Source organism: Limulus polyphemus, unplaced genomic scaffold, assembly GCF_000517525.1.
Source record: "Limulus polyphemus unplaced genomic scaffold, Limulus_polyphemus-2.1.2 Scaffold1870, whole genome shotgun sequence".
NCBI lineage: Eukaryota > Metazoa > Arthropoda > Merostomata > Xiphosura > Limulidae > Limulus > Limulus polyphemus.
Genome location: NW_013667480.1, coordinates 33,399 through 47,620, shown reverse-complemented (window position 1 = coordinate 47,620; position 14,222 = coordinate 33,399). Strand labels below are relative to the sequence as shown.

Here is a 14,222-nt window from a genome sequence, read left to right as displayed (position 1 = left end):
GGCGGTATTATTGTATATAAGTGCGCTAGACGAAGAAGAGAGAGAGAAGGAGAGAGAGTGGGGAACCCAGGAGAGCAGTTACGGTCGGCGTGAACCGAGGATAGCAGATACAGAGATTGGAACTATAGTTGCTGACAGGCGGAGATAGAGACGCACAATTGAGCTAAGCGCGGTAGAAAGTGAGTGAATTGTTGTGAACTATAGTGTGTGCAACTGTGAAAATTAAGTGTATTGCAAAGTTATATTGAGGAAGAATAAACAAGTTTTATTTAAGAAAGGACTTGTATCATAGAAAAATTAACAAACAAACATACAGAGACATAACACTATTTTGAATTCAACTTAAGTACAATTCAATAAATGATAGAGGATTGTTAAAATACTCTAAAAAGTATTTTCCATCTGAAGTCACCTTATGCAAATATGTGCTAAATAGCCAGGTTGGATCTCTATTTATGGTTCAGGTATAGCCATCCCTAATTTTGAACAAGAAATGAGAAGAAAAGCAGTCATTTGCTACAGGATTTTAAACCAAATAATGGGACTATCTGTTGCTCTTATATTGTACCCAATTTTATAAATGTGAAGTAGTATTTAGTATTACAGTAAACTTTGGACCTTCAGAATCACAGCCTGGTATGTTATCCACTGGATCATGCCTGGCCAATTTTTAAAGAATTTTAAATCCTGTATTAGATAACAATAATGATGTGTCCTTTGCAAAAAAAATATTGTGAATACTCACATTGGACAAGATATTGATTGTGTATTACAGAATTGTGAAAATAAAGAGCCTGAAGGTAATATGTGATTGAGGGCAGTTGCAAAGGCATCGATATGGGGCATGCCCAGATGCAGACAGAGACACTGAAAAACAGCAGGATGCGGGGACCACACCGTAAGATAAACTTGATCCAGTCGAGAAAGATGATTGGCTACAAGATCAAAAGCACCAAGTACATGACACACCATCCAACAAATTCGATGTGTGGGGGCCCAATAAAGAAGATCCATAGTGCAAAAACACAGGGATCTAGACCTGGTGCCACCTTGGTGATTGATATAAACCAGCATGGTAAAATTGTTTGATCATAACCAACCAGTGGCTTGCAAAAGAAAGAAAATTATCCAAAGCCCGACAAACAGCCAGGAGTTCGAGAACATTGATGTGAAGAAAACTCTCCTCTACAGACTAATGACCCCAAACTTCCTGGTGATCCACCCAGGCACCCCAGCCCTGAAGGGATTCATCCATGAACAGATGTAAATTTGGCCACGGAAGAGGAAGCAAGACTCCCACCAATGTGTGGGCTCTGTTCAACCACCAATGAAGATAATCTACAAGGGATGAGGGAAGGGATATAGAAGTATCCAAGGGAACCCAGGCAAGGTTGCACTGATCTTGAAGGACACATTAAAGAAACCACATATGGGCCCTTCCCAGGGGTCATGGAGGACTACCTCACGAGCTGCAAGTGAGGGAACTGACAAGGCTTTCTGAATGGTGAATGGTCCATTCCATAGAATGGAGCCAGAAACGAGTATATTAGGCCCAACTGAGATGGGAGTTGAAGAAAACACCCAAATAGATAAGGTATTAGATAGGATAAAGGAGACTTTTCCAATTTGACCAACCAGCCTATCTGCGCAGCTTCAGCCAGGAGTTGACATGTGTGACAGGCCAATTCGCATTTGGAATGAGCAATAAGAAGTCAGTCGTCCATATAAACGTGGAAGCACAACCCCATGGCATGAATATGCAGAGCAAAAGAGTGGACCACACAACAAAACATGTATGGGGCTGAGGCTAGGCTGAAAGGTAAGGTGCAAAATAGGTACAACCCCCGATGGACAAACTGAAGATCCGGATGTGAATGCTCTGTCACAGGAATGTGTAGGTAAATGTTAAAAACATCCTGGAGAAAATGCCCTCCACAGAGAAATGTATGTCTTCTTGGCAAAGTGAGGAGTGTGAACATACTGATTGAGATTGGATAAATTGATGACAGGATGCCAGTCCCCAGTCTTCTTGGGAACCACAAACAGACAGGAGTAACACCTCCATGAACCTGGTGGAGCTGGTCTGATAGCCTGTTGTGTAATGAGGACCTAAACCATCTCTGACAGATGCTGGCATGTTAAGGGATCCCAAAAAGAAGAGAAGGTAACAGGAACACTCTATAATGGAGGAAGGGAGATAAAGGGGATAATGTAATGCTCTGAGAGCACTCTGTGAACCCAGACATTGGAGAGAAAAGGTACCCACTGATGAATAAAATTCAAGAGAAGAGATCCCACTGGCCCCAAAATGATGATGTAGTCATTGGTACTGCTGTTGGCGGATCGTCTGTCATCAAATAAATCATCAAACCGTGGCATCGTGGGAGGGTGAGAAAGGAAGAGGTTGGGAAGGGGAAGGTTGGAGGACAGGAACCAGTGCCAAACTGGGCCCCGACTGTGACAAATGAGCTACCAAGTTAGTAAGGGTAGAATGTTGATAGGCCGAGGCCACCCCAACTTCAAAGTCTCAGGAACATAGTCAAACACATAACACCACAAAAACGGCACCATGCAGAGGTTCCTCAGATCAAGAGCTTGGAGACAGGTCTATTCCAGAACCGAATCATGGGCCCAAGAGGTCCCAACAACAAACAAACAACATTTGAAGCGTGATAGCTGAGATGACAGCTGAACCAACACAGAATGGGGAGAATTTCAGCAGAAAACCCCTTAGGGTTCCTGTGAAGAGCCTCTGACAGAAAGTGAAGGGAGAAAAGATATTTTAACAGAGTCGTGAAGGTGAGAAAATTGGGCTTGGATAAGTTGGATAATTAATTGATTATTAGGACTTCGATGTTAAGCCTTACTGTGTGCTATATTTTAGCGTAGAGCTACAAAATGGGCTATAGGCATTGTGTCTACTACTGGAAGAAGAAGTTTTCTAAAGAATTAAAACTAAATATGATGAAAACTCGAAGTTTTTTTTCTCTAAATTATCAAGAAATTGGTGGCAAAAATTTATCTATCAAATCTTATTTGGTTGTCAGAAGTGTAAAAAGTATACATATATATATATATTTTTGGTTTTAATTTTGACGAAGCCAAGAGTTCCAGTTTTGCCCATTTACTGACTATAACTTGACTTTATTTGCATGAAAGACATGTTGGAACTTTGGATTCCAACAGAGGGGTGATGAAGACTTGAGGCATGCGTTTCTGAAAAGTTTGCATACAGAGGGTAGCAGAAAACGAGAGAAGCTAATCTTGTGAGTGGAGGGAAAGTACGTTATCAGAATATTTTGTTAGATGTGTAGATGGCACATTTTTGGTGTGGTAGCATGGTAACAGTACATTATAAGAATTTGCTAGTTAGTGAAATAGTATAAAATCATCAATTCAATTTAAATATGTAACTGAAAAAAATACAATTTATCTTTTTGAGATTTGTAGGTTACAAAAAATATGTATGGTAATTAAGAAACATTTGTTTATCAAAGGGCTGCTGCTGTTGTCATGCTGCCACATCAAAAATCATGTCATACTGTATCACAACTTTTTGCATTTTATACTTACATTTACAGAGATTTGAAGATATGCATTAAAAAAGAATGTTTAAGAAAGGAATTGTTATTAAAGAAACATGAGGATGTTGAAAGAGCATTAAATACAAATATTATTTATACAGCTTTTAATAAATTTAGTAATTGTTTAATGACTGTTGAAAATAGTAGATTAAAATCTTGGTATAAGAAAATTAAAGATGAAGCTTTACTCTTACCTTATATTCTAGGATTAACTGGTCAATTATTTAATGTTTTTCATAAACAACAAAAATGTTATCTTATCTTCAATCCTATGAATTAGACTAGTTCAATTTTCAGAAAATATAATATCCTCAGACATTTTGGAGTAAAAGTTGATAAAAAGTTTTTTCTCAGGGGCTTGGGGATGCAAAACCCATTTATGCTGCCTGCCAAGCTGCATCTATCAAGCGTAATGTTTAAAAAGCAGAAAAATAAAATGGCTGCCTAAAAATAGGATGAGTGCCAATTTTACATATTACCGTTATGATAAAATATTTCAAGCACTGTTTGACCCATGATTTTGAAATTCTGAATCCAAATTTCATGTTTATTACATCTGAAGGCAATGTTTTGACTTTCAAACTACATCAAACAAAAATGGTCACCAAAAAGGGTGAGCAGCACCATTATTCCAAGATGATAATGCAGTATAATTTGTTGGGAACTACTTTATTATAGTATATTTTTAAGCTGAATACAATACAATGCACAAAATAATTCTGTAAAATAATACTGTTATTCAAGAACATTTATTTTTTTATTTTTTTTTTTACAGATTAATGTCCAAATATAGTTCTAAGCAATTTTTTCTAGTGCTTTTTCTTTTACATAACAATTACCTTATTAAAGTTCTTCCATAAAGAAAAAGTACTTATACAAATAAATTTCAAGATGTTATTATACTATATATACCAAATTTTGATATAGAATTTTGACAAGTACATTAATCCCATAAGTTGACTGGATGGACTCCTGGGGATAAGACCCTTTCATCACTCTGAAAAGGCCGGCCAAGTCACACAATTGGCCTTGTCAGTGTGCACCCAGAGAGAACTGAAACAACCTAGGCTGACCTAAGGATGTGCTTGACAACTCTAGGATAGCGTAAGTGGAACACTAATTGAGGTTAACAAAAAATAAGAAGAACGATACAAAGTGACACCCATCATGGTTGGAGCTATCGGACATCATTTGTGGAACAGACATCTTATCTTCAATGTTTTGAATGCTATGCATTGACTTTTATATTGAAGTGCAAGAGGTACATATCAGGCATCATCAGCTACCAGATAGCATCCTTTGTTCACTTCTAAAGAATATCATCCTCTCATGAAGCTACAGTGTAGAAAATGAATTTTTGTGTAGGATAAATGCAGAGGTATATATCACATGCAAGAATTCTGCATGGATAAATACATACATAAAGTCTCATATTATGAGGAGAGACCATGGTTTTTTTATTACTCATTTTTTTATAATCCAATAATTTAATTTTTCAGCCTCAGACATTCCGAAAATTGTAAACAGGGGTGTTGGGCAGTATAAAAATATGTATTGCCATATACAACATGGGTGTGAGTCTTAAGAGGTAAAGATGCATGGAATATAGAAGAACTCACCTACTAGAATTCCCATTTGGCTTGAAGAATCACAGCCAAATGAAAACAGAATCCTGAAACTGAAAAAACAGCAATATGATGTCAATAAACAAGAACATTTCCAGATTTGTCCACAAGACAGCCTCTATAAGATACTGTGACCAAGATGCCAAGGCATCACCAAATGGCAAACCTGGTGAGATGTAACACAAAATCCACTTTTTAAGGTATTCAAGAAGATCACAATAAATGAGGAGGATCAACTGTATAAGTCAATTTGTCATAGGAAAACAGAGGAGCATCATTCATATTTAGTATAAGCTTTTCTGAATTTTCCTAAAAAATTCAGTATATATGAGGTAACAATAAATACACCTGACTGAACATCATAAAACATTACTCAGACAGGGAAAGTAGTACAACAGTGAAAAACAATACTTATATTTTCTTGCAACCCAAGTTTTGATAGGAAAGCTTGATCTGCAAGTATGTTTAAAGGCTTCTGAGAAAAATCAAAGGCATAAATATCAGAACATCTTCTGGCAAATGCAATTAATGAAAATAACTTATTTGAGTGAAGGATGATGGAGCAAACAAGTCACTATGGGTTCAAATAGGGAAAAAGACAAGAAACATAAGGGTACTAAGCCCAAACCATATTTGGGACAGAGTCTATGAACTAGGGGTTATTCAAGATGAAAGGCTCAATCAAAAGAGATCTATGAACAATGACATCTGAAAGTGGCAAATGAGGCAGCTGTGTAATCAGCTATGAAAGAAGCTGATAAGCCACAATTAAGAAACAAAAACACAAAGGAAGAAGCATTTTATTGAGGAATTAATTAAAGAAAGATGAAAAAAATGGTATTACTATATCTAACAAACAAAATCAAGAAGGTAATCCAACATGAATTATAATTCCTTGGAAAAGAGCATCAACTAACATTTGGAAGAAGCTAATAAGCAACAATCAAGAAACAAAAACACTAAGAAAGAAGCAATTTATTGAGGAATTAAAGAAGGATGAGAAAATGGTATTACTATATCTAATACACAAAATCAGGAAGGTAATCCAACATGATTTATATTCCGTTGGAAAAGCGCATCAGCTGACATTTGAGCTACTCTAGAAAAAGACTTTAGCTTCTTGCACAAAAAAACCTAGTAATATTTATTAGTGTCATAATTTCAAATGTCAGTGTGAAAAATGGACATTCAAAGACAATGAAGATGGTGTTCTCAAGATGGTAACTAGAACAGTTCCCCATCCCAACCTGTAGCCATATAGTGATGTGTTCCGAACAACCGGAATCATGATGTGAAGTTAAGCAACATCAAAGTGGACACACTTTCACCTCCACCTGAACAAGTCCAAAAGGCAACATCCCAGGCTCGGAATGATGGGATCTACTGCACAATACTTAACTTGAGGAAGCAGAACTCGTCTAGTCTGGAATTATGAACACTCATCCTCACTTCCCAATTGTGTGGTCAAGGTAAATTCCAGTTGTCCAGGGACCTGGGTAGGAAGGCCCCAACTTTGTCCTCTTCTCCAACAGTGGAGGAAATCATTCTAACACAATGGAGGAAAGGCCTCTGTCCACCATCCCAGTGACTAAAAACTGGGGGTGTTAATGACTACATAGACCTACTAGTAGAATCTGATGAGTAATATGCATTGGGGAGTCCTGAGGAACAGTGCAATAGGTGAACCAAGTTCTCTATATTTTTAAATGCAAACTGACCCCAATATACTCAATCCAAAGATTGGCAAGGATGGACAAGATCGCCTTATGCTTTACTCATGATAGTCCATAAGTGGTGGTCCAGCATAGCACAGAGACATCACCCGGTCAGCCTCAAGGTGGTCTTATGGAACACCATGCTTCTACAGAGCCTGTTGCAAACTAGATAAAGTATATTGAATTAGTGGTTGCTAGTGTGGAATTGGTTTGATGAAAGTATATCTGCCTAGACAACACTCGCCACAGAGTAGGATCTTGTGAAAACGACCCTGAAATTTAGCAATCAAAATACTCACCCATCTGTATAATCTAGCTGAAGTAGTTAACCCTTTGAGATGGATCACAGGTAAAATGGCATGTCATCTCATTTGTTGATTCACATTCAAAACTTTATTGAACTCCTTATTTGATGAATTTATGTCAATAAGTTTGGTATCAAACTGTAGACTATAATTCAAACTTTAGTACTATAAATTACTCAATTTCTTAATTGAAAAGTAAATATAAAAAAACACTGCTAAACATCAATTTCTGTGTGTCATGTGGTATGTTGAATGCAGCACTGGCTCAAATTAGATGTTTGTGAAGTCAAAATACTAAGTCTATAGTTTTGAATGAATTAGAAACTCAAATTACCATTATTGACAAGCTACAATATAAAAATAAGAATGTCTTATCTTTTCTGTTAGGCCCGGCATGGCCAGGTGGATAAGGCGCTCGACTCACAATCTGAGGGTCGTGGGTTCGAATCCCCACCCCACCAAACATGCTCGCCCTTTCAGCCGTGGAGGAGTTATAATGTGACGGTCAATCCCACTATTCGTTGGCAGTGGGTGGTGATGACTAGCTGCCTTCCCTCTAGTCTTACACTGCTAAATTAGGGACGGCTAGTGCAGATAGCCCTCGTGTAGCTTTGCGCAAAATTCAAAAACAAACAAAAAAACAATCTTTTCTGTTTGCTAAGATATTGCTCATGTAATAAATCAAACACAGTGGCACCCCACCCACCTCTTTCCATTTTGCAGTGAGGCCCACATGAGGGAAAACTATAATTCGCAAAGAACACTTACAGTTTATAGAATGTAGGAATAGTGGGCAATGATTTTTGATGGGTTTTTATATGAACCTTACCTTTGTGCATGGCAATACCAAGAATTATACAGTGTGGTTGCAATAAATATGGCTTTACAAAAGCTAAAGGAGTTTTTGCTCTCAAAAAGATTACTACTATTTGATTTAAGCTGTAGATAATCATGAGAATTATGAACAATGGCTATTGAAGTGACTGACGAAAGGCTAATTAGTCTAAAAAAAAAGACCAAATTCACTTTTGGCAATTGTAAAGAAAGAATTACACTAATTTTACACTGGCTTTTGATTTAGTCAATTTGTTATTTAAAAGTAATCAAATGGTTGCAGAAGAATGTTTTTCCTATGATTTTTTTAACAGTCAAACATTATATGGCCAAAGCAAGAAACCACCACCATTTATGTTTCTTCATTTATAAAAATGAGGTCCAAACACTAACCACAATACATTCAAATTCATATTGTGTCGAAGCATGTTATGTTGAAGTTTAGATGTAGCTTAAGAGCAACATTATCTGTATTACTAAATAAATTATTAAACTATTACTTATTTTCAAATTCTGGGTTGTGACCCATGGGTTGAGAAATGCTGGTACAGACTATGCTGAGACCATGATTTATATTATTGATGACTAGCCATATGGTTTTATAATAAATAACTAAGTTCATACTTCTTAATCCATATCAGACTTATAATTAAAAGTACTGAACAGAATAACAAGCCTAATGACGTCCATTATTTTGTAATTAGAATGAGAGATCTTCTAGTAAACTTGTATTTTAGGCTTTTCAAAACGTCAATGATGTAGCATAGTAATATATATCTTTGCAAAGTTAATACAGTGTATGCTTTACCAAACCTTTGGTCATATGAATGGGTTGCTTTTTCAATCAGCCCCATAACTTCCTTTTTTCCTTCAGACAACTGTTTGCTGATTCTATGATGAATGGTATTAAATCGAGATCGTTCCATTAACAAGTGTTCAATGTCTTTTCGAAGATTTGCATTCTTTGCTAATAGTTCATTGAAATTTTTTGTGTACTGTTAAAAAAAAAAGAAAATAAGAATTATTTTGTGCTCTCCTATGTTTTATCTCTGTAGCATGAATTAAAGCTTTATTATACAATAAATACAGTGCATTTCTTATATATATTAGGATTTACTTGAAAATTAATTTACAAAAGTTGAATTATGAGCTCTAATGCAAATAGTATAAAAAATGACATTAAAATACAAAGAGGATTATACATAAATTCACTATGAATGGTTTTAACTGTAAATGGATTAAAAGATGAAGTGCAAGTTATTAAAATATTTAAAACTTATCTTACATAAAAAGAGTTATTTTCATACATAATAATATTCTGGGTGATATTATACCACAGTGTTTCATATAAGTAAAAACAATCTCAATTATTTCAAAAGCAGCATTAAAACAAGTTAAAATGATCTTATTATGAGAAAAATATACATAAGGAAAATACCAGACCCTTAAATCTAAACTAAATATTAAAACAGAGAATAATTCAAATAAGTACATAAAAATAAGTTTGAAAGCTAAACCTTCCTTATCTTCACCAATTATGTCTATCAGAATATCTTAACAAACATGTCCATTTAAGTTTTATGATTCAAGACTGATATACACAAATTACACAGTGGATTAAGAGAAACACACTTGGATCAGTTTTAACTGCCTGAATTAATGATAATACCACAGAATATTCTATTCTATGGCAGGTTTTTGGTGATTGAGCTTTTAAAATTGATATAATACATGCATCAATCTCACATTATGTATAGAGCAACAAGAAACTTGTTTATTCTTTTATGTTGTGATATTTTCATTGAAAAGGTATATGCTTGGAATTGCTTCCTCAAAACTGTATAGAGTTTGTAAAATGTTTTAAATTCACCAAGGAAGCATCTTTAAACAGGCGAGACTCTGTACAAGGTGGAGGAATGAGAACCCCCACCATGGTCAAGTCCCTGTTGAGCCACCAAATGAAGTCAGCCCTGATCCTAGGTGGAAGGGAGATGGTATCCAATGAAGGGAGTGCATATGTGCCCGACCAAAGGGAATGTGAGCTTCTAAAGAAGACTACAACCCCAAAGAAAGAGAACCTCTCATGCAGAAAGAGAAGGTAGGGCCTTCATGACTGCCCACTCTATGTTGAAGGGCCAACGTGGAGAAGACTGTGCTCAACTGAGACAGGAAATGAAGAGAACCCCAAATGAAAAAGATGCTGCGAGAAGGTAGTAAAGTCTTCTCCAACTTGATGAGAAACCCATCTGAGCATCGTAAAAGTAAGCAGGTGTTAGTGACTGACTAGGCATTGGAAGAGGCAAGCAGAAGCCAGTCGTCCATGTAATAGGGAGTCTGAAAACCTAGCGAGTGAAACTAACGTGCAAAAGAGCATACCACTCAACAAAACACGTATTGTGCTGAAGAAAACTGAACAGCTTTGCCAGAACTGGAAGACAGAACCCACTGGAGCAAAAAACTCATCAATGTAAGAGGGAGGACACCACAGATAAGAATACAGACAGGAAAGAGCTATGATGGGACTCCAATCTGCATATATTTTGGAGACAACAAAAAGATAGGAGTGGGCATCACCCATTTGATAGCTCATTCGTGTTGTAGGTCTCAAACAGACTTGGCAAGATGACCTACAGACATCGCAAGCAGAGTGAATTGTGCTGTTTGTCCACAGATTGCTATCTCTACATCCTCAGACCAGGTCTTCTTACCCAAGACACTGTCATATAGGAAAGGGAAAAAAAATCCTTTTCACTGATTCATGGAATCACTATTTCTCACTTCTATGTCCAATCAGGTTTTGATCGTGGTCATGTTCAGTGAGAGTCTTGAAGGTTTTGTTCCCTACACTAATGCCTTTAGAGATGCTAGACAAAAACTTTTCACTCTGGACTCTCTTTTGACACTATCTCCCCAGGTATCCTTTACTGTGCATGACACAAGGTGTCTTACATTCAAAATTTTATTAAACTACTTTTTGTTTATGTTATACCAATTAGAATAGAATAAAACCTTAGCTAATAATCTATATTTTAATAGTATACAAGTTTTCAGTACTTAATTCCACAAGGGAATATGAAAAAATCCTGAATTTCCACTAGTGCAACCCATGTGATACATTTTTTTTAGCATGTCATCATCCCTATTTTATCCATCACCCCTCGAAAATGTATGAAATTAAATGTAAATTACTCTATAAAATCGTTGTTGCTCAGACAAACCATAATTTTTATAGTCTTCAATTTTGTTTTGTTATAGAGCTATCAAATAAAAAATTAGACCCTTCCTGCCACACCCACCTGTCAGATCCTCTCTTTCACAATTCGTTGATAGTTCTCTCTTACATTTCATTATATATTACTTATAACCAATAGAAAGTCAAGGTTTTCTTCTGTCAAATGATGCATTCTATAATATTGTATTCTGAACAGAATATTGTCAATTTCACTCACAGTACAAGATTCGTTCCTGTTGTAAAGTTAAGGACTAGCTTGGATGAATTTGTAATGGCTCTTGTCGCAGATTTAGAAAACCAGGAAAATTTTGATAGGTAAGTGAAGTTGTTTACTTTTAGCAAGTTATTAGTCCATATTCTTTTGTGTACTATTTAATTAAATAAAAATTATTAAGTGCATTACTAACTATAGCATAAAAAATTAGGGTTAACCCTCTTCAAAACCCAACAGCAAGAAAAAAGAAGATTAGTTAAGGACTTTATTTCTTGTTTTTCATATTTATTTTTTATTTATTATTGTAAAAGTAACTAAAATCTAAAAATATGGACAGTTATTTAAGACTAGATTAGGTAAAATAAGTAATAATAATAATATAATTTAAATGGTTCATGAGGCACGCATGCGAGCAGCTTGTAGGTAATGCAATTCGATAGTGTAACATGAGCTGCATGTTCCTCAAGTGATTTACAACTTATAATGGTGTGGATAGTAGTTAGACACGGTTCAAAGGGCAATAAAACAATAAAATTTAATTATAAATAGATGTATAATGTTATGAACTTAGAGCTACTTAGGATAAACAAATGTAGTTTCATGTTACAACTTGAAGTCATTCTAGAAAGAAAAAAAGGGTAATTTAGGTTTATTCCAATTTTTTTTGGTGGTTACGAGGTCGGTTGAATTGATTGATCCCGTTTTGTGAATTATCTCATAGCATAAAAAAGACTCCTTCCTATTATCAGTAATTGCTAACTTTACTTCTAGGAGAAGTAGAATCTCCAATAGCATGTGACAGCCATTAAAATCTTTTTTTTTCATTCAGATGTTAAAATTTTCTAATGCTGAAAACGTATTTCTGATAGGTACTTACTCTACTCACCCATATTTATCTCGACCTTCATTTGCCCTCTAGGCATTGGTAAATCTTATTAGCAGTGCACCAGTCTTTTATAACCCCACATTTATTGCATCATTGCAGCAATTTGTGCTGATCACATGACCAACCTCCACCCATTTCGCCCTCTACACTAGTAGCACAATCCTCACTTTTGAAAATTGGCATATACAAACCTGAAAATACCAGTAAATCAGTGGGTGAGAGGAGGTAAATACCTACCAAAAATACATTTTCAGTGTTAGAAAATGTGAACTTCCGATATGGAACTACCTCCTTTTCCCCTTAGCTAGAATCCCACATTGAGGTAGGTGGAGGGGGCTGGCGGAGGTGCAAAAAATAATAAGAGCGACCACTATGAAAAAAAAGCAGGTATACCACTATTAAAATATGAGGAACACCTGTTTGGTTGAGCACTACTTCTGTAACAGGTATGCTCTTCACTCAGTAAAGAAGATAAGACACATAGAGTGGAAGTGAAGAGAATACTTAGCTAGAGCTAGAGGACTATATATGAATAGGTCAAGTGTGGTCTACCTGGGCAAAAAACATCTAGGAGAAGCACCTTGGGATATGGCGTATTATGCCAAGTGTGCTCCAAGGACAAAAACAACATAAAGCATCTTGCATAATTTTGCAAAATCAACAAGTGAGATCCACCCAGGCAAAAAACCTACAGGGGAAGTCCCTTGGTATGTATTGGATTATATGAAGTGCAGTCCATTAAGAGGAAGTGCCTTGCATAAGAGATTTCCTGCCATATTGTATGGTAATATGCAGCATAACAATGACTGTGAGATTTTTGTTATTGTACAAAACCCACTTGTGAGGAAACCTCCATGATCCACCACTTTAGTGACTGGGAAACAGAAGTGGCAAGGACCCCCATGCTCCATTATAAGAAAGAAGCGGGAAGATACTTTGGGGTTCTGGAGGAATTACCCACTGAAGACAGTGCAATGGATGTCTGCATTTCCCTATTTTGAAAAGCAGAAAGACCCAGATTGTAAGAATCACGAGTCAGTAGGGATGGGCAAAACTCCCAATCTGCTTTACTCATAAAGTCCATGAGTGACGATCCTCTGGAGACACAGATATAGATAAATCATAGGTAAAGCATTCAGTGGTCTTACAGAAATGTGCCATTTCCACAGTGGGCATTAGAAAGGAGTAGAGTAAGTGTTACTATAAAATGATTCTGCATACCTGACCAGACAACACCCGCCACCATATGTGATCCAGAAATGCAAAAAAACAACAATTATTTCGGAAATGGTAAAAAAGGATGCATAAGTGAAACCAAAATGTCAAATTACCTCAGTTAAAGGCAAACAAACGTGTGGAGAATCGCCACAGGCAGAAGACAATACCCAACCAAGAAGAATACATTGATATCATACAAATAATGGGAGGCAAACATATTGGGAGTTGTCCACATTTCTGATTGTATTAGGTCATAAAAATTACTGTCACTTTTTTTTAGATGAAAAAACCCAAACAACTTATATATCAAAACAAAACATTTATTAAAGGAAATAGTCTCCATTCTTATCAGTGATCCTTTTCCATCTTACAATCGGTTATTAATGCCCTGATTAAAGAAATCACTTTGCTTTGAAGCAAAAAACATGTCAATGTCCCCTTTAACACCTTTCACATTTGCATACGTTTTCCATTAAGATGGTGTCGCAGCAAACGAAAAATATGGTAATCTGATGGTGCCATATTTGGAGAATATGGTGGGTGGAGGGAGAACTTCCCAACCAAACTCCATAATTTTGTGTTGCGTCGAACGTGTCACATATAGACATG

The 14,222-nt window shown here is 36.2% G+C and overlaps 1 protein-coding gene across 1 annotated transcript in view; it reads right to left on the bottom strand.

Moving 5' to 3' along the window:
- LOC106465208 (coiled-coil domain-containing protein 63-like) overlaps positions 1 to 14,222 on the bottom strand; it is a 71,311-nt gene that overhangs the window by 25,425 nt on the left and 31,664 nt on the right. The window contains exon 4 of the mRNA XM_022393064.1: positions 8,877 to 9,058. Coding sequence (XP_022248772.1) covers positions 8,877 to 9,058 — 182 coding nt within the window. The remainder of the gene's footprint in view (positions 1 to 8,876; positions 9,059 to 14,222) is intronic.